This window comes from Rutidosis leptorrhynchoides, chromosome 3 (assembly GCF_046630445.1).
Source record: "Rutidosis leptorrhynchoides isolate AG116_Rl617_1_P2 chromosome 3, CSIRO_AGI_Rlap_v1, whole genome shotgun sequence".
Classification (NCBI taxonomy): Eukaryota; Viridiplantae; Streptophyta; class Magnoliopsida; order Asterales; family Asteraceae; genus Rutidosis; species Rutidosis leptorrhynchoides.
This window is the reverse complement of record NC_092335.1, coordinates 26795326-26819402: the sequence shown is the minus strand read 5'-3', so window position 1 is coordinate 26819402 and position 24077 is coordinate 26795326. Positions and strand designations below refer to the sequence as shown.

The following is a 24077-nucleotide window of genomic DNA, read 5'->3' as shown; positions in this document are numbered from 1 at the left end:
AAAAGGGAAAGGGCATAAAAATAGAGAAATCTAATTCCAACCCCGATGAACTTTATATGTATCGTCAACTCCCGAAGTCCTTAAGTTGTAACAATGACCCGGGAACCTCTAAACCACCAGGTTTTTCTAAACCGTTGTGGAAAACGACAGCTCGTATTAGGGGAACATCATATATCCCTAGAAACTTGGCAAAACGAACCAAAACCGAAGAAGAAGAAACGAGCGAGTCGGAATAAGATAGTTGTATTCGTGTGGTGTAATATATGTAATATAGTGTGCTTATGCTTTATGATATATGTAAAAATTGCTTGTATTAATAAGTATTTTTTTATGAATCTAACTCTTATCTATTTTACAGTATAAAAACACAAAATGGATAGACAACCCAATATTTTAAGAGACCTACCCGGAGACATGATTGATGAAATCTTGTCTAGAGTCGGTCAGAATTCTTCGGCACAACTATTTACGGCGAAATCAGTTTGTAAGACATTCGAAGAACGTTCCAAGAATGTCTTGGTTTATAAGAGACTTTCGTTTGAAAGATGGGGGATATCACATTGGGAAACCCATAAGTTACGATGTGTTTACTTTGACGCATATATTGCGGGGAACCCAAATGCTATTTTACGCAACGGGTTAAGAAATTATTTTGACTCAATGTATCCGAATATAGGACTTCATGATTTAGAAAAAGCGGCTAACATGCAACATAAAGAAGCATGCTATGCTTACGGGTTAGTAATGTTCGCTTCTCACCAAAGTGAGAAAAAGAACATCGGGCTACAACTATTAAACAAAACGTTCCCACAAGTGACGGAGTCGGTAATTGGGGTAAGAAATGAGGTTTTTAGATTATTACGAGACTGTTGGTCATTACGTAACCCTCGTCCCTTTGACGAAGTTACAACACGCTGTCTTATCAACGGCCATAACGGTTATGTTCCACAAGACCAAGGATGGGAAGTAGTCCTAGTAAAACCAGAATGCATGACTTATTTCTGGACGTATGAATTACGTGTCTTTATTGCCTTTGCTGAACGACTTGTGTACTAGCTAGAATTATCTTCACAACTATCTTGTATCAAAGTTATTGTTTGCTATATTTCATGCTTTATGTAAAATAAGCGGTATTGTAAGTTTGTAAAATATTGTATAAAAGTTTGAACGCGAAATATTATTATAATCAGTTTTTTATATAGAATTGTAGTAGTTGAATTGTATATTAGCTACTAAGTATGAACTTAACGGGTAGGTACTACCCGAATTTAAACTTATAAAATGCTAATATGAAGAAAAAGCTTTTATAAATGAGTTCTTATTATGCTACGAAATACTATTAACTACTCTTAATATTCTGTATGATTAACTTGTTCCATTTGACTATTTTGAAGGAAATGGCACCGACTACTCGACACACCGTGAATATGAATGAAGAGGAATTCCGTACTTTTCTAGCTTCAAACATAGCCGCAGTACAGGTTGCGCTACATACCAACAATAACCTTGGATCTAGCAGTACAGGAAATCGTGTAGGATGCACCTACAAAGAATTCATTGCCTACAAACCTTTAGAATTTGATGGAACCGAAGGACCGATCGGATTGAAACGGTGGACCGAGAAGGTCGAATCGGTGTTTGCCATAAGTAAGTGTACTGAAGAGGACAAAGTGAAGTACGCTACGCATACCTTCACAGGTTCTGCGTTAACATGGTGGAATACCTATCTAGAGCAAGTGGGACAAGATGATGCGTACGCACTACCGTGGTCAGCATTCAAGCACTTGATGAACGAGAAGTACCGTCCCAGAACCGAGGTCAATAAGCTCAAGACAGAACTTAGAGGGTTACGAACCCAAGGATTTGATATTACCACGTACGAAAGACGATTCACAGAATTGTGCCTATTGTGTCCGGGAACGTTCGAAGATGAGGAAGAGAAGATCGACGCGTTTGTGAAAGGATTACCGGAAAGAATCCAAGAAGATATAAGTTCACACGAGCCCGCCTCCATACAACAGGCATGTAGAATGGCTCACAATCTAGTGAACCAGATTGAGGAAAGAATTAAAGAACAGACGGCTGAAGAGGTCAATGTGAAGCAAGTAAAAAGAAAGTGGGAGGAAAACGGTGATAAGAATCACCAATACAACAACAACAGCAATTACAATAATAATCGCAACAATTATCCCAACAATCGCAACATCAATCGCAACTACAACAAACGGCCCAACAACAACAACAACAACAACAACAACAGCAACTACAACAATCATCCCAACAACAATTACAACCGCAACAACAACAACAATCAGAAGCAGCTATGCCAAATGTGTGAAAAGTATCACTCGGGGTTCTGCACCAAATTTTGCAACAAGTGTAAAAGAAATGGTCATAGCGCGGCGAAGTGTGAGGTCTACGGACCAGGGGTTAACAGAACGAAAGGAACAAATGGTGTCGGAACGAGTAATGGCGGAGCAAGTAGTGTCGGAGCAAGTTATGCCAATGTAGTTTGTTATAAATTGGAAAAAAGGGCCACATTATTAGAAATTGCCCGAACCAGGAGAACACGAATGGACAAGGCCGCGGAAAAGTTTTCAATATTAATGCGGGAGAGGCACAGGAAGACCCGGAGCTTGTTACGGGTACGTTTCTTATTGACAATAAATCTGCTTACGTTTTATTTGATTCGGGTGCGGATAGAAGCTATACGAGTAGAGATTTTTGTGCTAAATTAAGTTGTCCATTGACGCCGTTGGATAGTAAATTTTTACTCGAATTAGCAAACGGTAAATTAATTTCAGCAGATAATATATGCCGGAATCGAGAAATTAAACTGGGTAGCGAAATATTTAAGATTGATTTGATACCAGTAGAGTTAGGGAGTTTTGATGTAATAGTTGGCATGGACTGGCTGAAGAAGGTGAAAGTAGAGATCGTATGTTATAAAAATGCAATTCGCATTGTACGAAAAGAAGGAGAACCCTTAATGGTGTACGGAGACAAGGACAACACGAAGCTACATCTTATTAGTAATTATAAGGCACAAAAACTAATAAGAAAAGGTTGCTATGTTGTTCTAGCACACATCGAGAAAGTACAAACTGAAGAAAAGAGCATCAATGATGTTCCCGTCGAAAAAGAATTTCCCGATGTATTTCCGAAAGAATTACCGGGACTACCTCCACATCGATCTATTGAATTTCAAATAGATCTTGTATTAGGAGCTGCACCAATAGCTCGTGCTCCTTATAAACTCGCACCAAGCAAGATGAAAGAACTGCAAAGCCAACTGCAAGAACTATTAGAACGTGGTTTCATTCGACCAAGCACATCACCATGGGGAGCTCCTGTTTTGTTTGTCAAGAAGAAGGATGGTACATTTAGGTTGTGTATTGACTACAGAGAGTTGAACAAACTTACCATCAAAAACCGTTATCTACTGCCGAGAATTGATGACTTATTTGATCAACTACAAGGCTCGTCGGTTTATTCGAAGATCGATTTACGTTCTGGATATCATCAAATGCGAGTAAAGGAGGATGATATTCCAAAAACTGCTTTCAGAACACGTTACGGTCATTACGAGTTTATGGTCATGCCGTTTAGTTTAACTAATGCACCAGCTGTGTTCATGGACCTTATGAACCGAGTGTGTGGACCATACCTTGACAAGTTTGTCATTGTTTTCATTGATGACATACTTATTTACTCAAAGAATGACCAAGAACACGGTGAACATTTGAGAAAGGTGTTAGAAGTATTGAGGAAGGAAGAATTGTACGCTAAATTTTCAAAGTGTGCATTTTTGTTTGAAGAAGTTCAATTCCTCGGTCACATAGTGAACAAAAAAGGTATTAAGGTGGATCCGGCAAAGATCGAAACCGTTGAAAAGTGGGAAACCCCAAAAACTCCGAAGCATATACGTCAATTTTTAGGATTGGCTGGTTACTACAGAAGATTCATCCAAGATTTCTCCAAAATAGCAAATCCCTTGACTGCATTAACGCATAAAGGGAAGAAATTTGAATGGAAGGATGAACAAGAGAAGGCGTTTCAATTATTGAAGAAAAAGCTAACTACGGCACCTATATTGTCATTGCCTGAAGGGAATGATGATTTTGTGATTTATTGTGACGTATCAAAGCAAGGTCTCGGTTGTGTATTAATGCAACGGACGAAGGTGATTGCTTATGCGTCTTGACAATTGAAGATTCACGAACAAAATTATACGACGCATGATTTGGAATTAGGCACGGTTGTTTTTGCATTAAAGACTTGGAAGCACTATTTATATGGGGTCAAAAGTATTATATATACCGACCACAAAAGTCTTCAATACATATTTAATCAGAAACAACTGAAGAAGAAATACCCGCATTTATTTTCAGAAGATACGTCAACACCTCCAACTGCTTAAAATTTCGGGACGAAATTTATTTAACGGGTAGGTACTGTAGTGACCCGAACTTTTCCATGTTTATATATATATATATATATTAAATGAAATTATTATTTACATGATTAAGTGTTTCCAACATGTTAAGCAATCAAACTTGTTAAGACTTGATTAATTGAAATAAGTTTCATATAGACAATTGACCACCCAAGTTGACCGGTGATTCACGAACGTTAAAACTTGTAAAAACTATACGATGACATATATATGGTTATATATATAGTTAACATGATTTTATTATAAGTATGTATCTCATTAGGTATTTTAACAATGAGTTATATACATAAAAATGAGACTATTAATTTAAGAAACTCGAAAACGATATATATAACGATTATCGTTATAACAACGTCTTACTAGGTACATATGAATCATATTAAGATATTGATACACTTGGTTAATTATGTTAAATGATAAGTAAATATATTATTAAGTGTATTAACAATGAAATACATATGTAAAAATAAGACTACTGAATTAATGATTTCGAAACGAGACATATATGTAACGATTATCGTTGTAACGACATTTAACTGTATATATATCATACTAAGATATATTATATATCTTAATATCATGATAATATAACAATTTAACATCTCATTTGTTATAATAAACAATGGGTTAACAACATTCAACAAGATCGTTAACCTAAAGGTTTCAAAACAACATTTACATGTAACGACTAACGATGACTTAACGACTCAGTTAAAATGTATATACATGTAGTGTTTTAATATGTATTCATACACTTTTGAAAGACTTCAAGACACTTATCAAAATACTTCTACTTAACAAAAATGCTTACAATTACATCCTCGTTCAGTTTCATCAACAATTCTACTCGTATGCACCCGTATTCGTACTCGTACAATACACAGCTTTTAGATGTATGTACTATTGGTATATACACTCCAATGATCAGCTCTTAGCAGCCCATGTGAGTCGCCTAACACATGTGGGAACCATCATTTGGCAACTAGCATGGAATATCTCATAAAATTACAAAAATATGAGTAATCATTCATGACTTATTTACATGAAAACAAAATTACATATCCTTTATATCTAATCCATACACCAACGACCAAAAACACCTACAAACACTTTCATTCTTCAATTTTCTTCATCTAATTGATCTCTCTCAAGTTCTATCTTCAAGTTCTAAGTGTTCTTCATAAATTCCAAAAGTTCTAGTTTCATAAAATCAAGAATACTTTCAAGATTGCAAGTTTACTTCCAAGTTTTCTAAATCCATTCCAAGTAATCATCCAAGATCAAGAAACCTTTGTTACTTACAGTAGGTTAACTTTCTAATACAAGGTAATAATCATATTCAAACTTTAATTCAATTTCTATAACTATAACAATCTTATTTCGAGTGGAAATCTTACTTGAAATTGTTTTCGTGTCATGATTCTGCTTCAAGAACTTTCAAGCCATCCAAGGATCCTTTGAAGCTAGATCTATTTTTCTCATTTCCAGTAGGTTTATCCAAGGAACTTGAGGTAGTAATGATGTTCATAACATCATTCGATTCATACATATAAAGCTATCTTATTCGAAGGTTTAAACTTGTAATCACTAGAACATAGTTTAGTTAATTCTAAACTTGTTCGCAAATAAAAGTTAATCCTTCTAAATTGACTTTTAAAATCAACTAAACACATGTTCTATATCTATATGATATGCTAACTTAATGATTTAAAATCTGGAAACACGAAAAACACCGTAAAATCGGATTTACGCCGTCGTAGTAACACCGCGGGCTGTTTTGGGTTAGTTAATTAAAAACTATGATAAAGTTTGATTTAAAAGTTGTTATTCTGGGAAAATGATTTTTATTATGAATATGAAACAATATCCAAAAATTATGGTTAAACTCAAAGTGGAAGTATGTTTTCTAAAATGGTCATCTATACGTCGTTCTTTCGACTGAAATGACTACCTTTACAAAAACGACTTGTAACTTATTTTTCCGACTATAAACCTATACTTTTTCAGTTTAGATTCATAAAATAGAGTTCAATATGAAACCATAGCAATTTGATTCACTCAAAACGAATTTAAAATGAAGAAGTTATGGGTAAAACAAGATTGGATAATTTTTCTCATTTTAGCTACGTGAAAATTGGTAACAAATCTATTCCAACCATAACTTAATCAACTTGTATTGTATATTATGTAATCTTGAGATACCATAGACACGTATACAATGTTTCGACCTATCGTGTCGACACATCTATATATATTTCGGAACAACCATAGACACTCTATATGTGAATGTTGGAGTTAGCTATACAGGGTTGAGGTTGATTCCAAAATATATATAGTTTGAGTTGTGATCAATACTGAGATACGTATACACTGGGTCGTGGATTGATTCAAGATCATATTTATCGATTTATTTCTGTACATCTAACTCTGGACAACTAGTTGTAGGTTGCTAACGAGGACAGCTGACTTAATAAACTTAAAACATCAAAATATATTAAAAGTATTGTAAATATATTTTGAACATACTTTGATATATATGTATATATTGTTATAGGTTCGTGAATCAACCAGTTGCCAAGTCTTACTTCCCGATGAAGTAAAAATATGTGAAAGTGAGTTATAGTCTCACTTTTAAATTCTAATATTTTTGGGATGAGAATACATGCAGGTTTTATAAATGATTTACAAAATAGACACAAGTACGTGAAACTACATTCTATGGTTGAATTATCGAAATCGAATATGCCCCTTTTTATTAAGTCTGGTAATCTAAGAATTAGGGAACAGACACCCTAATTGACGCGAATCCTAAAGATAGATCTATTGGGCCTGACAAACCCCATTCAAAGTACCGGATGCTTTAGTACTTCGAAATTTATATCATATCCGAAGGGTGTCCCGGAATGATGGGGATATTCTTATATATGCATCTTGTTAATGTCGGTTACCAGGTGTTCACCATATGAATGATTTTTATCTCTATGTATGGGATGTGTATTGAAATATGAAATCTTGTGGTCTATTATTATGATTTGATATATATAGATTAAACCTATAACTCACCAACATTTTTGTTGACGTTTTAAGCATGTTTATTCTTAGGTGATTATTAAGAGCTTCCGCTGTCGCATACTTAAATAAGGACGAGATTTGAAGTCCATGCTTGTATGATATTGTGTAAAAACTGCATTCAAGAAACTTATTTTGTTGTAACATATTTGTATTGTAAACCATTATGTAATGGTCGTGTGTAAACAAGATATTTTAGATTATCATTATTTGATAATCTACGTAAAGCTTTTTAAACCTTTATTGATGAAATAAAGGTTATGGTTTGTTTTAAAATGAATGCAGTCTTTGAAAAACGTCTCATATAGAGGTCAAAACCTCGCAACGAAATCAATTAATATGGAACGTTTTTAATCAATAAGAACGGGATATTTCAGTATATATTGACCCTATAGAGAGGTTTTACCGGATTCGTTCACGGACCCCTACCCGGAACCACTTCCAGAATGGATGTGTTCCCGGGTACCGTCGATCGGGTTCGGATTTCCGCCCGAACGTGTGTGTTACGTGCAAATGATGAGGGTCGTTGAAAGAAATGATCTACTGATGTCAAAAAATCGTCGTTCAAAAAAAAATTGTATATAGTTGTATGTGTAAACCTTTTTAAATTTCTCAATAAAATTGTTGCCTTTAAAAAAAACGCAGTAAAAAGTTAACCATACAAAAATAAAATTAGTTTTTTTCTTAAGCCTAAGATTAGTTTTGTTATGTACATGATATGTCATGAAAGATAAAACAATAAAATAAACATGGAATTCTACATAATTAAATAAAAACTCATGTTGTACGATTCTCAAATGGTATGATCTTATTCTTTTAATTTTTTTTAGCAAAAAAACAGGATTAAATTAAATAAAACTCAATCAACAAAACAGTGATTGAGTCAAGGATACAATAAATGGCACCTATGAACGTCTAACAAGGAGTTATTATTATAAAGAGGAGTATTATCATATCTAATACACAAAAACAGTGTAGCGCTACTCATCAATAGTAACTAGGGGTATTTTCATCATTTTTTTTTTTTTGGTCTTCAACGATAAAAGAACCAACTTTCGTAAAAGAACCAACCCTTCAATGTTACCAAAAGATGTCGAAAAAATTATTTTTTACAAAAAAATAAACTAACTTTTTTTTCTTTCTTTTCTTCCTCAACTATAAAAGTGACAACTTTCATAAAAGGAACAACCCTTCAATGCTACCAAAAGATGTCGAAACACATTCTTTATTACAAAATAGATCAACTAACTTTTAAAAAAAAACGCTAAAAGAAGCAACTTTCACAAAAGGAACCACCCTTCAATGTTAGATGTCCAAAGAATTCTTTTTTACAAAATAGATCAAGACTTTTTTTAACTCGCATTCAAAACGGAGCCACCGGCGCGAAACGAGAGCTCCACAACTAGTTAAAACTAAAGGTCACTTTTGTAATTTGGATATTAAATTAAAGTATACGATATATAAATGAATAATGGCATTCTAAGTTACCCGAGCGTCAAGCCCGAATCTAATTAACAAATAAAAGATTGTGTTAGCCCTTCTACATAAATCGACAATTCAAAAACGTTTTGAAAACCATCCTACTAAACTTCAAGTAGGATTTTCGTGACGACTGTTCGAATTTTCGTCTAATCAAATAATCACCTAAGAGAAGAGGCGAAATTGTGTGGGGGCAGGGGCGGCCGCCCCCAGTAGATTTTTTTTTTCAGTGTAAAATTTTTGGGTTTTTCGACTTTGCTCCCGGTAGATTTTTTTTTTTGCCCCAAACCTACAACTTTTGCCCCAAAATCTCCAACTTTTGCCCCAAAGTCTTCGAATTTTGTCCAAAAAAATTCATACGATTTAAAATTGTTTTTTTTTTGCCCTCGGTGAAAAAAATCTTAGTTTCGCCACTGCCTTAGAGAGCTCACAATCATGACAAGCATCCTCACCGTAACTAGCTGTCACATAAGCATTTCCTCACAATTATTAACCCATTATTACACACTCTAAACTATGACATATTTTCTCAATATTTTTAATTCTAGTTTTATATTATATTTTTTAAATTATAAAATCAAATAATTATTAAAATTAAAGAAAAAACTTATTTGATAAAAATAAAATTTCCTTAAAATGTAAAAACATTACAATAATTTAAAATGCGACGTAATTAAAATACTAGACAATAACTACTTGTCTTCGCCTAACTCCTCCAATTGCTTCACATATCTTTTCTAAATTTTCTCCTGAGCCCTCATTAGCATCGCGTATCTATTGGCACGCAAGTCGCGTGAAACCAGTTTGAAAAGAAGTTTCAAACCTTTGAACATTGTACACTTCTCGCTTTATGCACGTAGTTTTTCCATGGTATTTTTAGTTTTTCGTTGTGAAGTTTCGGTAAATAGAACTATTTAAAATCGTGCTTCATTGAACGACATACGGCTCGCGGCGTTGGAAGAGTACGCATCCCTTTGACTTTTAGCTCGACTTAGTGGACGTCGGATTGGATCTTGATCCTTAAATTAATTTTCAAATTGACTCGGGTCATGTCGGCTTTGGAAATCTGACGATTACCTAAACCTAAAGGCTGCGAGTACCGATGCTCGAGACTTCGTCCCTTACTCCGATCCCGCCTCGAATGAAATGACGGGTTCGTGTCTGTGTTCGGGGTTGGATTTTCATCTCCCAAATTAATTGAGAGATCTTCGGCTTACTTTCTTTTGTTGGTTGACGAAATACCTTCACTAGTTAAAAACTTCGGGCAATGTTTTAGAACTCACCACACGTCCTCATAATTAAACACCTTTTGATTTGTTGTTTGAACATTTTTCGTGCATTTTTCGTGCTTACTCCATTTCCCAATAATTTAATCCGCACGCCTTTACCTGGAATTAGTAAATTAAATTGTCTTCGTAATTCACTCCAAAAATGAATCATTCGTCTGTGAATTCCCATATCCGGATGTTCGAAACATGAGCCCGATGGTCAGCGAAAATTCTACTTTCCATCTCGGACCACATAACTTTTAGATACTTCACTTTCATTCCTTTCACATATGCGTGCGGTTCGGGTTCGGGTTGCGTCTCTTGAACCTTTTCTTCTTCCGAATTGGCGGGTAGTGTTGGAATATAAGGTGTTGTTGAAAGTTGTTGGTTCGGTTAGTATGTAAGTTTGTTAGTTTGGTTTTGATCGAATAAATTTTGAAACATATCTTGCTCTACGGGATCTCAATCTTGTACATTTTTTTTTTTTTGCTTTTTCCTTTATTTTTTTTCTTGAGATCTCATTATTGAATGATATGTAGATGAAAAGAGTGTGGAATTGATGTGAGTTGAATAAGTGTGGATATAAAATATGTATATATTGTAAGACCCGAATATTTATCTTGCTTGTTTGTGTATTAAGACGTTCGAGATTGGGTTTCGCGGATTATTTATATAAAGTTTAAAATGAAAAAGAATCTGTTTCAGAGAGGTCGCGCGCCGCGCGGGGTAGGGGCGCGCCGCGCCGTTTGCTGCTGACAGAATCCCTTGTTTTTAATTGGTTTAAATGAAGGGCAAATGGGTAATTTCACTTGAGGCCGGATTTGTGAGGCATATGAGCTGGTTTGGATCAGTTTTGGATCACTTTCACATCCACTCATCATCTTCATCCATTTTTAGAGAGAGAGTAAGAGTTTAGAGAGAGATTGGAGGTTTTGGTGAGGAAGAAGCTCGAATCGTTCAAAGTCTCGGGTTTTAAAGTTGTTCCTTTCGTTCTCGGCTACACGGTGATACTATTGGTAAGCTCAAACTCCGAATTTCAATTATTTAATTTGATATTCAAGTTAGGGTTTTGAGTTAATTAGTTGTAAAACCCTTTTATGTGATGAAATGGGTTTAGTGAAGCTAGTAATCGGGTTTGTTGTTAATTGTTGGTGGATTTTGAGTTGGCGAACTAATTGGCCATGTTTAGAACTTTAATTGGAGTTTAATCACTTAAGTAGGTGATTATGGAAGTGTTGAAACCCATTTAGGGTAATTTGGTTGACTAGTTGTGACTTTGGGTCAAATTAGGGTTTGGTGGTGATTATGACCCATTTGGCGATTTAATGAGGTTTGTAAACTTAAAATGGATTAAGTTGAAGTATTAAACCAAGTTAAATGTGTTTTGGTGTCAAAACTTGTAAAGGATGAGATTTTGACCTTTATGGGTCGAAATTAGGGTTTAAGTGTCAAAATGGGTATGACACGTGTTTGGCACTTGTGTTCGGGTTTAATGGATGTATTAGGACCATTCTCACTCGTGTTAGTGATTATTGATTAGTTTTGGGCGCGGTTTGTACTTGGAAGTGCATTTGGGTCGAATTTGCACTAAGGGTCGAATTGGGTGGTTTATAAATCCATCCTAATTGTATTGTTGTAATTGTGATAATGGAATAGGTATCTTCCATTGGCAAGTTGCGGATTCACTTGGAAGCTTCTTCAAGACTTCAAGGTGAGTGATAATATCCTATGTGCATATGTATGTGTAGGATGGGTGCGGGTCGGGTGAAGTGATTCTCGGTTATAGAGCTCACTTCACATATAGGTGGTTTTGATGGACTTGTGTATAAGTCCAATCGGCACGTTGTGCGTTTTGGTTGACCATCTTTGGCGAGATGCACATTTTGTGTGCACATTATCACACTTGGTTGTGATTTGGTTGTTGTAACCCTAATGGCGAAGGGTTGATATGGTTGTGTTGTGGATGACCCCGATTTGGTGGATTTTATAATCCCGTGACCATGGGTTTTGGTATTGAGGAATGAATCTCGGGTAGTGCGGATTCATGGTGACTCGGGTTGTTCGGTCACCTTATTTGAGGTAGTGAATCTCGGGTAGTGCGGATTCACGATGACTCGGGTTGTTCGGTCATCTTATGGTTGAGAAGTGAATTTCGGGTTGTGCGAATTCACAAGGCTCGGGTAGTTCGGCCAATGTTCGTGTGATTGAGGTTAAGGGGTTAACCTTGTGCATTATTATTATTGTTTATATATTAATGTGTTGTTGTGTTGTAGCTAACCCTCCGGGTGTAGCTATTTGGCGATGTTCACTTTGTCGTTGGTGGACTCTTATTTGTGTTGTATCTTTAGCTCGTTGCTTAGATCGTACGGTATGCTTAGTGTAGATGCTTTATACTTGGATGCCCCGGTATGCGGTATTTGTTTGTGTGGCGTATTCATTTTATACATATATATGTATGTAGTATGTTATCATTCACTAAGCATTAGCTTACCCTCTCGTTGTTGACTCTTTTTATAGATCGCATGCGGATATGGTGGCTCGGGTAAGCGCGAGGACTAGAAGACGTGCATAGTTGCTTTAGTGACTTGCTTTTGGATCATTTAGGATTGGGTAGCGTATCCCCAATCGCCATGCTCGGCTTTGTGTTGTATTAAAGTCTTTTGGTCAAATATTGTATTTCGGTACTTAAGGTGGTAAAATGGGTCGTTGTGGGACCCGCTTCGTAAACTCAATTTTATTAATTAAACGTGCTAGTTTTATATATATGAATTTATGGTTAAAAGCGTTTTGGCTAAAAATGTCGGGAACTAGTCAAACATTTTCGTTAAATTGACTTCCGGGGACAGCGGGCTGTCCAGGTGGTTTGGCGCGCCGCGCACCCACCTGGCGCGCCGCGCAAATGAACTGCACCAGAATTATTATTTTTTTTTGTTGTGAAATTTAACGGGAATTGTCGTGGTTTGGTTTGGGTTGTTACATATATAGTGTAAAATAAGTTAGAAAAAATAAAATCAAAAAGTGAAACTAGTTGTTACAATTTTCATTTTTTTCAACGGTCACTTTTTTGGCCGTTTGATTCGTGTTGCAACATGCGTGAGAAATACAAAACAGAGGGCGCAAGGCCAGGGTGGAAGCAGGGTGGCCGGTACGGCGAGTTGGTGTCATCGGCGCCATGCAGGGCTGTGGTCAGGGCGGGTGTAGAGCGGGAATCGATGGGAGCACTCATATAAATGACATTTTAGTAGAGTATAATTTCTTGCATATAACTATATAAGTATCATTATTATATCAGAACTTGCATTAATTATTGTTTTTTGGAGTATTATTTGTCCTTACCTAAATTTTTGACAATTATCCTTTTTAAGCCATATTATATATTATTTATATACAATTAATATTAGGGCAAATGGTACGTAAAAGAAATACAAGTTATTCAAATTGACAATAAAGGTAATTTTACTTTTGTTGATGTACGAAAAGAAATACATAATTTAATTTTGTCCTGGAAAAGATTATGATTTCAAAAAGTGTGAAATTTAGTTAATATTATCCACATGACAGTCATGACATCACCACCTAGACTCCACTTGAACGACACGTTGTTGACATCTTCAACTTACTAATAACCGTTAGGCAAATAACATTATATCACCAGAGACTGTTAGTCAAACTCCGTTAAATCACTCACTTGGCCATATGCCCTTAAAATTAATGGCATATGCATAAGTGAAGCCGAAATTTAAGAATAAGGGGGACAACTACGCACTAATTCAATAAAATTAAACCCACAAGATCGTTAGAGTTTTCAGCTGATATATTGTATATTTGTGTTATTGAGTCTGAAAATCAAAATATATAACCGGCCAAAAAATTATAAAAAAAAAAAACCCACAAGTATATTTAAGGGGCGTCAAACCTTATCCAACTTGATGATGGTTAGATTGTGTTTAATTATTTTTTTTTTCTTTTTTGTTATTTACGGTTGTTGGCTATGCTAATTTTTGTTTCTTATTGTATTATTTTGTAACTTTTTCATCTTTTGAACTGTTTATTTTATATTTATATTGGAAATGTTAAAAATAGTTTTAAAGGCTACTTTTAAGTTTTATTTCAAAGTGTGTATTTTTTTTTTATTATAATGTAGTTTTTTATATTTAAATGTAGGGGTTCATATATTCATAAAACTATATAGTTTTATATTTAAAAAATTAAATTTACATTATATTTTTAAATTTTAGGATTATGATTATCATTTTTTTTTTTTTATATATTGAAATTTTTTTGTGAATCTAGGTTCCTACAAATATCGGAAAATAGAAAGCCACGTCAGCAAAATCACACGTGTCTAAAATTCAAATATTTTAATACCATAATTCTAAATAAAAACATTTATCTCAATCGTTGGATTTCTATTTCATCGATAATCTGACGGTCTTAAACTAATCATACGAAATTTCTAGAATATAACCATACCGTATAAATATAACCCTTACCATTGTAAACCTCCTCATATAATCGCTGTAAACAGTACGATTTTCGCGCACACAAATTCTATTTTCAATACTTTCAATCTCTACGTGTAGTTTGTGATTAACTCGACGATATGGCCGGAAAAGGTGATGGACCAGCAATCGGAATCGATTTAGGAACGACGTACTCTTGCGTCGGAGTATGGCAGCATGATAGGGTTGAGATCATCGCTAATGATCAGGGAAACAGGACTACGCCATCGTATGTTGCGTTTACGGACTCTGAGCGTTTAATCGGTGACGCTGCTAAAAATCAAGTGGCTATGAATCCTGTTAACACCGTTTTTGGTAAGCGTTCTATACTTTGATCTGTTTTTGTATATTAATTTTTCGCAAGATTAGTTTTATGCTCACCTAGGGTTTCGTAGTGTTGCATTGGGCATTAGTAATATGTTACTATAAGTTATAATTTGAAAATGTCTACTCTGTTTTAAGTATATTTTGCAATTGCATTAGGGGGTGGTTGTGTTATGTTATATTTAGACCTAGCATTTGATAAATTCATGTAATTCGCTAGTGCTTGTGATTGTTGCTCGTAACTTTGCCTTATTTTATATATGTATATGTTCCTCTATGTGTATATAGCTGCTCTATTACATAATAGAGAGAACGAAGTTGTAAAACCTAGAAATTTAATGTTATAATTCAATTGTATATATTTGCTCTGTGGTATTTATTTTATATTCATATATAAGATTATACGCCTAGGGTCTGATAGTTTTACAATATGTGTATTACTCAGTAGTTTTTTGTTTTTTGTTTTTATATTTATATAATCTGATATATACTCTATTTTGTTTTTGTATTAGAGTCGACTGAATTGTATAACCTGCAATGCATAGTCTAAAGTATTGATGACTGTTTTGATTTTATTATTTTTGTTTTTGTGCAAAGTCTATGATGCAAGAAGCTAAGCGTTGTTTTAATTGTAGATTCAAAGCGGTTGATTGGTAAAGCGGCCAGTGATGCTACCGTTCAAAGTGATATGAAGTTGTGGCCGTTCAAGGTCGTTTCTGGTCCTGGTGGAAAACCGCTAATTAAGGTTACTTACAAAGGTGAAGACAAACAATTTTCAGCAGAAGAAATCTCTTCAATGGTTCTTATAAAGATGAGGGAGATTGCAGAGGCGTATTTAGGCACATCTATCAAGAACGCTGTGGTCACTGTCCCTGCTTACTTCAATGATTCTCAACGTCAAGCTACAAAGGATGCCGGTGCGATTGCTGGTCTTAATGTGATGCGTATTATCAACGAGCCTACGGCTGCAGCAATTGCATACGGTCTTGATAAGAAGTCATCTTCTTCAGGCGAGAAAAATGTTCTTATTTTTGATCTTGGTGGTGGTACTTTTGATGTTTCCCTTCTTACAATTGAAGAAGGTATTTTTGAAGTGAAGGCTACTGCTGGTGACACTCACTTGGGAGGTGAGGATTTTGACAACAGGATGGTGAATCACTTCGTTCAAGAATTTAAGAGGAAGAACAAGAAAGACATTACTGGTAACCCAAGAGCTTTGAGGCGATTGAGGACCGCTTGTGAAAGAGCAAAGAGGACTCTGTCTTCTACTGCTCAAACAACAATTGAGATTGATTCTTTATTCGAGGGTATTGATTTCTATTCAACCATTACTCGTGCTCGTTTTGAAGAGCTCAATATGGATCTGTTTAGAAAGTGTATGGACCCTGTTGAGAAGTGTTTAAAAGATGCTAAGATGGACAAAGGCAGTGTCCATGACGTTGTTCTTGTAGGTGGATCTACCCGAATTCCTAAAGTACAGCAGTTGTTACAAGATTTCTTTAATGGAAAAGAGCTCTGCAAAAGCATCAATCCTGATGAAGCTGTTGCATATGGTGCTGCTGTACAAGCTGCTATATTGACTGGTGAAGGCAATCAAAAGGTGCAAGACCTTTTGCTGTTAGATGTAGCACCGTTGTCGCTTGGTCTGGAAACCGCTGGTGGAGTTATGACTGTGTTGATTCCGAGAAACACTACAATTCCCACCAAAAAGGAGCAAGTGTTCTCGACTTATGCTGATAATCAACCTGGGGTTTTGATTCAAGTTTTCGAAGGTGAGAGAGCAAGAACAAGGGACAACAACTTGCTGGGTAAATTCGAGTTGTCAGGAATACCTCCTGCACCTCGAGGTGTCCCTCAAATCAACGTTTGTTTCGATATCGACGCTAATGGTATCTTGAATGTATCTGCTGAGGACAAGGTTGGTGGTCAGAAGAACAAGATTACGATTACCAACGACAAGGGAAGGTTGTCGAAGGAAGAAATTGAGAAGATGGTGCAGGAAGCTGAGAAATATAAGGCAGAAGATGAAGAGCATAAGAAGAAAGTGGAGGCAAAGAATGCACTTGAGAATTATGCTTACAACATGAGAAACACAATCAAGGATGATAAGGTGGCTTCAAAACTACCTGCCGATGATAAAAAGAAGGTAGAGGATGCTGTTGAACAGGCTGTGCAGTGGTTGGATTCGAATCAGCTTGCAGAGGCTGAGGAATTTGAAGACAAGATGAAGGAGTTGGAGGGTATTTGTAACCCTATAATTGCTAAGATGTATCAAGGTGCTGGTGGTGTCCCTGATATGGGCGGTATGGGTGGTGGAAGGGGTGCAGATGGCCCAGCTGCTGGTGGAAATGGGGCAGGTCCCAAGATTGAAGAAGTTGATTAATTCTGCTTCTGTTGTTTTTGGGATTTATTTTTGTTTGGTTAATGGTGGTTTAAGACTTATTTCTTTAGTTTCTGATTAATGATGTTAGCTTTTTACTCCTTCATCTCTCACTTATATGCATCGAATTTTTCTTTATAATCTATAATGTTTAATTGATTTCCAGTTGGTTAATCTCTAGTGTTTTGATATTGTCTAAACTAACCAGTAAGATTAACAACTGCGAATAGGTGATAAACATATGAAAACTCAAAGTCCACTTTATATAGGTGATAAACTTCAAAACGAATCATCATTTTAAAAGCATGGACAGGAACAAAAATTAGAAAACCTGATGAAGGTCATCTTATGGAAATTGTCTGCCTTTTGGATGAAACTCTAAATAACAGTCTTTATATTATCCTCAAATCAATGTTGATACCTTTTTCGCTCCATCTTTGGATGGGACGATTGGGGTAACGACTGGATTAGGGTCGTGTTTCGTGCAATTTGCATACATTTATGAATTATCTCCAAGTTGAAAATTATGAGAAAGTGAACTAGGATTTGACATTATGCCCCACATTCTACTTATGCATAATGCAAAATCGAACAAAATTGGCATGAGAAGCCTGCTTCATTACTATGACATTTTCTTACAAAACAATTCTTTTTTTTTTTCCTTTCAATATTTTGCTTCAATCGACTCAAAGGCATGATATTCTAAATGGTAAAATTGAATTTTGTGCCAGCTTACATGATAACAAATGTGGCTTCGCTAACCTTCATTGGTTATATGATGCACAAATCAAAACATTATATACGAGTATTCAACAAGTACATAGATCAGTGATAACCATTAGTGTTTTAAAAAGATGACGAATTGGACTTATATAAAAAGGCCGGCGAATTAAAAAGCCCATCAAAGTTTACCCATTACTCCATTAGTATTTTAAAAACACACAAAAGTTTCTTACATACGGCAATAATCAATACAAATACATTTATTATGTGAGAATTTTACTTACAATTTCATCCCTTCATGACATTTTCCTCACATCGCGTTAGGGGGTAAAGGGGAGGGGGTTGTACCGGGGCATGAGATTGATGCGGGTTTTCTCCTGAACACGCAGTTGGGGGCGGGTATAACTGTGTAGGAGATGAGCGCGTTAGTGGTTAAGTCCCCTAGGCGATCTTAATAGCTGTAAAAAAAAAAAAAAAAAAGATTGGCCTAGTTGGGAATTGGGATAACCAAGTTCCGGAAGTATTCTCGGTATATTAAATGGCTATCTAAATTTTACTTCCTCTATACTCTATTTTGACGAAATTGATTAGTATTATTGTTTTCTACATACATAATTTCATATATTTTTGCCGGGGAGTATAGAATTATATTTTGTCATATAAAAAATGTGAAATAAAACTATGCATCTGCGCATATTCATATTCGCAACATCTTTACCCGCATTAATGATGCGCATGATCATTAACATAAGCGCATATTGCATAAAGGCACACATGACTGGTTTCTGGAGTACTATAAACAGGGGCGGAGCCAGGATCTTGAATCGATAGGGTCACTAAATAATACTAAAAAAACTCTCGACCTTTGTGGTTTCAACGGGCAAAAACAACACAAACTTTGTTAATCGAAAAACATAACTATATGAAAGATTTTTCAGTTTCAATCATTAATCTAGTAAAGTCTTCTGCTTTCATCTCTTTAATTACAGTGATAGTCTAATATTTGTGTTTTGTATATGGGATCCCAAGGAAGATCGTTTAGCATTAAAGGAGTAGAACTAAGTTTGATTAATTCTTTAATTTAAATTACATAATTCTTCGTAAACGCCTACCAATAAAATTCAAAATAACACGTATGAAATTTTTAATTTTTCATCGTATATTAGTTTAGGATAAATTAAATTAAACGAGTATGTTAAATAGTAACTTATATCGTCAAATAAAATAAGTAAATTAGTTGCTTCATCTGTCTACTACTTTTCCAATTTATTATGGTCCAATCAAAATTTAAATATAGTCATATATCAGTGATACGTGACATTTGAGTCCTTAAAATTACAAACTACTCGTATTTGTGAGATTCGTGATGTGGGTTGATAATAGGTTACAAGTGGGCTTCAAAGACACCAAGTACTGGACTTCTGAATATTTAATGGGGTCACTATCTTAAATTAACATATCACAGAATCTATGGGCTACTTAAGTAGTGAGTTTCTGGGCAGTTGAATGGGGTCACGGCCCCCAGTAGACACAGGGGTCACGGCCCCCAGTAGACACAACATGGCTCCGCCTCTGACTATAAATAGGAATGTTACCTCCTCATTAAGAGGTTAGCCAATATCATTTGTGATATGCTCCATCTTTACATTAAAGGTAAAAAGCTCACAAATAGCATGAATATGATCATGTGGATCTTCATGTTTGGGGCGTGGTGGTCAACTACTTGAAGATAAATAATTTTCAAGTATTGATCATAGAGTCCTTAAAACATTAAAACACCCTGAATCGAGTTTACTTTGATTCTGTATGAAAAGAAATAGTCTCGATCAGTTTCTTTGGATGGTTAGATTATGTAGATATAATGAGGGCAAAAACTGATGCTATTGAATGATACATCAGTACATCACTATCTTCCTTATGTAATGCCATGTGATTTTGTGGGCATCACTTCCCATAAACAAGCTTTTCTAGATTTTTAAACACTTTTCTTATCGATTATTTTAAAGCATTTATTCCTAAACCTATAATCATGTACGCACTCTTTCATTAAAAAATAAATCACACCTACAATCAAAGTGTCAATAATTTTGTCTAGCTTATAGATTATTATTATTAGCCTCGTAAGTGTCACCTTCGTAATGCACCTTCAATAATTTAAGTGGTAACTTTAAGACGTGTTATGTATAATTCTGATTTAATTGATTTTGAAAAAAGTAATATATAATATAACTAGATTATGGGCTCGTGCGATGCACGGCTGCTCAAAAAACCGTTATAGATGGATTTGCTGTTTTCGATAACTACATATTAATAACAAAACTATATTGATCACAACTTAAAGCATATTTAGACTAAGATAGATCGTTGATGTTTACATAGTTATAGTAAAAGTGAGATAAGTTTTCGTTTGACAAACTCTTCGGTATACACGTTGAATTTGTAATCAATATATTCAATATTTGTGTTTATTTTTATTATTCGATTTATTTTATTAAACCTCTTTTCAGTTAATGTTTTTTATTTATTTATTTGTTAATTATATATTATTGTAATTAGACAATTTGAAGATTGACATGTGTAAAATTCAATTGTCCTCATTCCCTATAATTACTCTCATGTTGACAACTATGTTTTAACACACTCTTTTATATATAAGTATATAGATAGATATATATATATATATATATATATATATATATATATATATATATATATATATATATATATATATATATATTAGAAAAATCGGGATGAAAGTCCTCCTTAAAGGGCATAGAGGGCGGGCAACCCGTAAACGCTATTGAAAGCTGTCAGGCGGTGTTTTACTACAATACATCATTTTTTTCTCTGTCTATTCTCACTTTATTACTTTTTCACTATTAACGTTTATACGCATAATGTTGGCTATGTTTACCATTGGATTACATATATTTTTCTTTACGTGGGGTGTTTTAGATCGGTAAACTATACTAATTACCGATATTTAAAGTAGCTTATAGAGGTATATATCTAAAATTGCGACTATACGCTTTAAAGTCATCAACTATAAATTTCTACAGTGTGTAGACTACACATTTACATATTCACATTTAATGGTAGAAAATTTACACGTATTAGCGATGATGGTTTGAAGTTTAGTAAGATTGATAGGTTCTTGGTTGATAATATTTTCCTTAGCCTTTAGGGCGATCTCTCGGTGATTGCTTTAGATAGGCATCTATCGGATCATTGCCCTTTGGTTTTAAGGGATAAGCTTATCGACTATGGACCAAAACCGTTTAAAGTCTTCGATGAGTGGTTTAATTGTGATGAGATCGATAAAGTTATTGTGGATGCTTGGAGTCAACCTATTCGGGGATCGAAGAAGGATTGTAATTTTAGAGATAGACTTAAGAACGTTAAGTTTGCTCTAAAATGTTGGAGTGTTAACAAATTTGGGGGTTTAGATAAGGAGATTGATGCGCTTAAACAAGAAGTGTTGGAGTGGAAATTAAAAGCTGAATCAAATAATCTCACGAGTTCGGATCGGGATAGATGGTTAGAATATAGACGTTGTTGGGTTGAGAAAGAAAAAATAAAAACAAATATGTTAAAACAAAAGGCTAGATTAAAATGGACAATTGAGGGGGATGAAAATTCCAAGTTCTTTCGCAATTCGATTCGTAGAAAAAATAGCAAATGTAATTTTCGTGGGCTCAATATTAACGGTTCGTGGATTGAAGAGCCGGCAGTGGTTAAAGAGGCGATTTATGTTCACTTCCAAAATCTTTTCAGCAGACAAAGGCAGTCGAGACCCAGGTTGCTGCCAAAATCTTCAATCGGGCCAAACTCCACATACCGGCCTGCTACTGTTAATGCTGGTATATCTTCACGGGCTGTTAACATTGGGCCAGTGGGTTACCAGCCTAATCAGCCTAATGGGCCTTCGGTTACTGTTCCAGATGCTTCTGTGGACAGTGCCTCACTACGTGATGTCAATCCATTGATCCCTGATATTTTTAAGTTGTCTGAGGCACAGAATAATGAACTTGAAGCACAATTCAGTGATGTCGAAATTTGGGAGGCGGTAAAAGGGTGTGCGAGTAATAAAGCTCCAAGTCCGGACGGGTTTAACATGAGATTTTTTTAAAAGGTTTTGGGCAATTATTAGCGAAGACTTGATTGAGGCTATCCGTAGTTTCTTGTAACAACCCGGAAATTTTCAACCAAATTTAAACTTTAATCTTTATATGTTTCCGACACCGGAAATTTCCAACCAAATATAAACTTTAATCTTTATATGTTTTCGACACGATAAGCAATATTTGTTAAGTTAAATTTCAAGAATTTTAAACTATGTTCATACATTCATTCAACATCGACCAAGTTCCAACGATTCACGAACCATTAAACGAATATGATTATATATGTATATGTGTATATATATTATAACTTGAAACGTAAACAAAATATTAGATTAAATACTTTATATGATTGTATCTGTTTCAAAATGTTTATCAATGGAATTAGAAGATAAGATCAAATGATTGAATTATCAGATATATTGAATTATGATTACAAGTCTCTGTTGAAAGGCCCACGTTGATTTGAGAAATCTTTCCATTTTAACAATATTCGGAAAATGGTAAAGTGATTTATAAATAAGAACAAATGGTCAATCATTGAGAACTAGACAAAGGATAGTGGAAGATTGAATCTCAAAAAGACTCGATTGATCTATTTAGTTTCAAACGTACAAAAACGTTTTCAGTTTAAAAAGAACTTTATTATTAAAACGTATATAACTTTTATAAATATCTAGAACCACTTTTGACAACTCATTACTTAACTAGTATGATAAAGATAACGATATTTATATTTTATTTTATTAAATATATATAACGATTTAAATTAATATTATATATATTTATACGCGTATTATACGTACATAGTTTTATACTTTTACTATACTTAAACTTTACCTTTACTTTATTTTTACTTTACTTTAACTTTAATAATTCACTTTAATAATTCATACTTTAATAATTCACTTTAATAATTCATACTTTAATAATTCACTTTAATAATTCATACTTTAATAATTCACTTTAATAATTCAAAAATTTATTATAAATAGAATTCAATAGGTTTCATTATTTCATATAAACTTGAAAATATTTTTCTCTAAACTCTCTCAATTGATTTACATATATATATGTACTCCGTATTATTTCAAGATATTATTAGTATACATAAAATATTACGACGGAGTGCTGTCCGAGTGATTTCGAAATTGTTTTTCGAGTAGGATAGGATTAAGGAAATTATGGGTTATAGCTATGGAGGTGATTGAGTATGGTTCATGGGTATGCTCGTGAGGTCAATATAGTGTTTATCATTTCCGTTGCGTCTACGTACCTTTCCTGCAATATTGAATCTCAATATTGATACGTGAGTACTCATAATTTAACTTTTACATACTAATAGTGTATCCCTGACTAGTGCTCGAGTATTTAGGATTATGCATGCTTGTACTTTTGATATTGCCCTTAGACAAGTTAGGTTGAATCTTGAATTAGTTACACTTGCGGTTGAGATAAGATATAAGATATGCATGTCCTTGAAAAGCTAGCGAAAAATTAAGAACTTTTCCTTTAGATATCGAATGGTTTCGATGAACGGATTAGAAGTTATAATCAATTGAATTTTCGATATTTTTATTAGAAATGATTATTATTATCGTCGTTTTTATCGTCGTTCTAGTTTTATCTTATTATTATCATTATTATTATCTTTATCAATAAAAGGGATTTATCATTAAAATTTGTTATTTTTTTTATTATTACTATCGTTATTATCGTTAAAGTTATAATTAGTATTATTATTATTATTATCCA

The 24077-nt window shown here is 34.4% G+C and overlaps 2 protein-coding genes across 2 annotated transcripts; both read left to right on the top strand.

Annotated features, from left to right (window-relative positions):
• Nucleotides 1–14800: 14800 nt before the first annotated feature.
• LOC139895877 (heat shock cognate 70 kDa protein 2-like) lies at nt 14801–17561 on the top strand. Its single transcript, XM_071878422.1, has 2 exons — nt 14801–15089; nt 15734–17561. Exons 1-2 carry the CDS (start codon nt 14876–14878, stop codon nt 17479–17481), a joined length of 1962 nt encoding a protein of 653 aa, XP_071734523.1. The 5' UTR covers nt 14801–14875; the 3' UTR covers nt 17482–17561.
• Nucleotides 17562–19707: 2146 nt separating this feature from the next.
• Nucleotides 19708–22330, top strand: LOC139899795 (uncharacterized). The gene is made up of 2 exons (XM_071882631.1): nt 19708–19810; nt 21411–22330. Exons 1-2 carry the CDS (start codon nt 19708–19710, stop codon nt 22328–22330), a joined length of 1023 nt encoding a protein of 340 aa, XP_071738732.1.
• The last annotated feature ends 1747 nt before the right edge of the window (nt 22331–24077 follow it).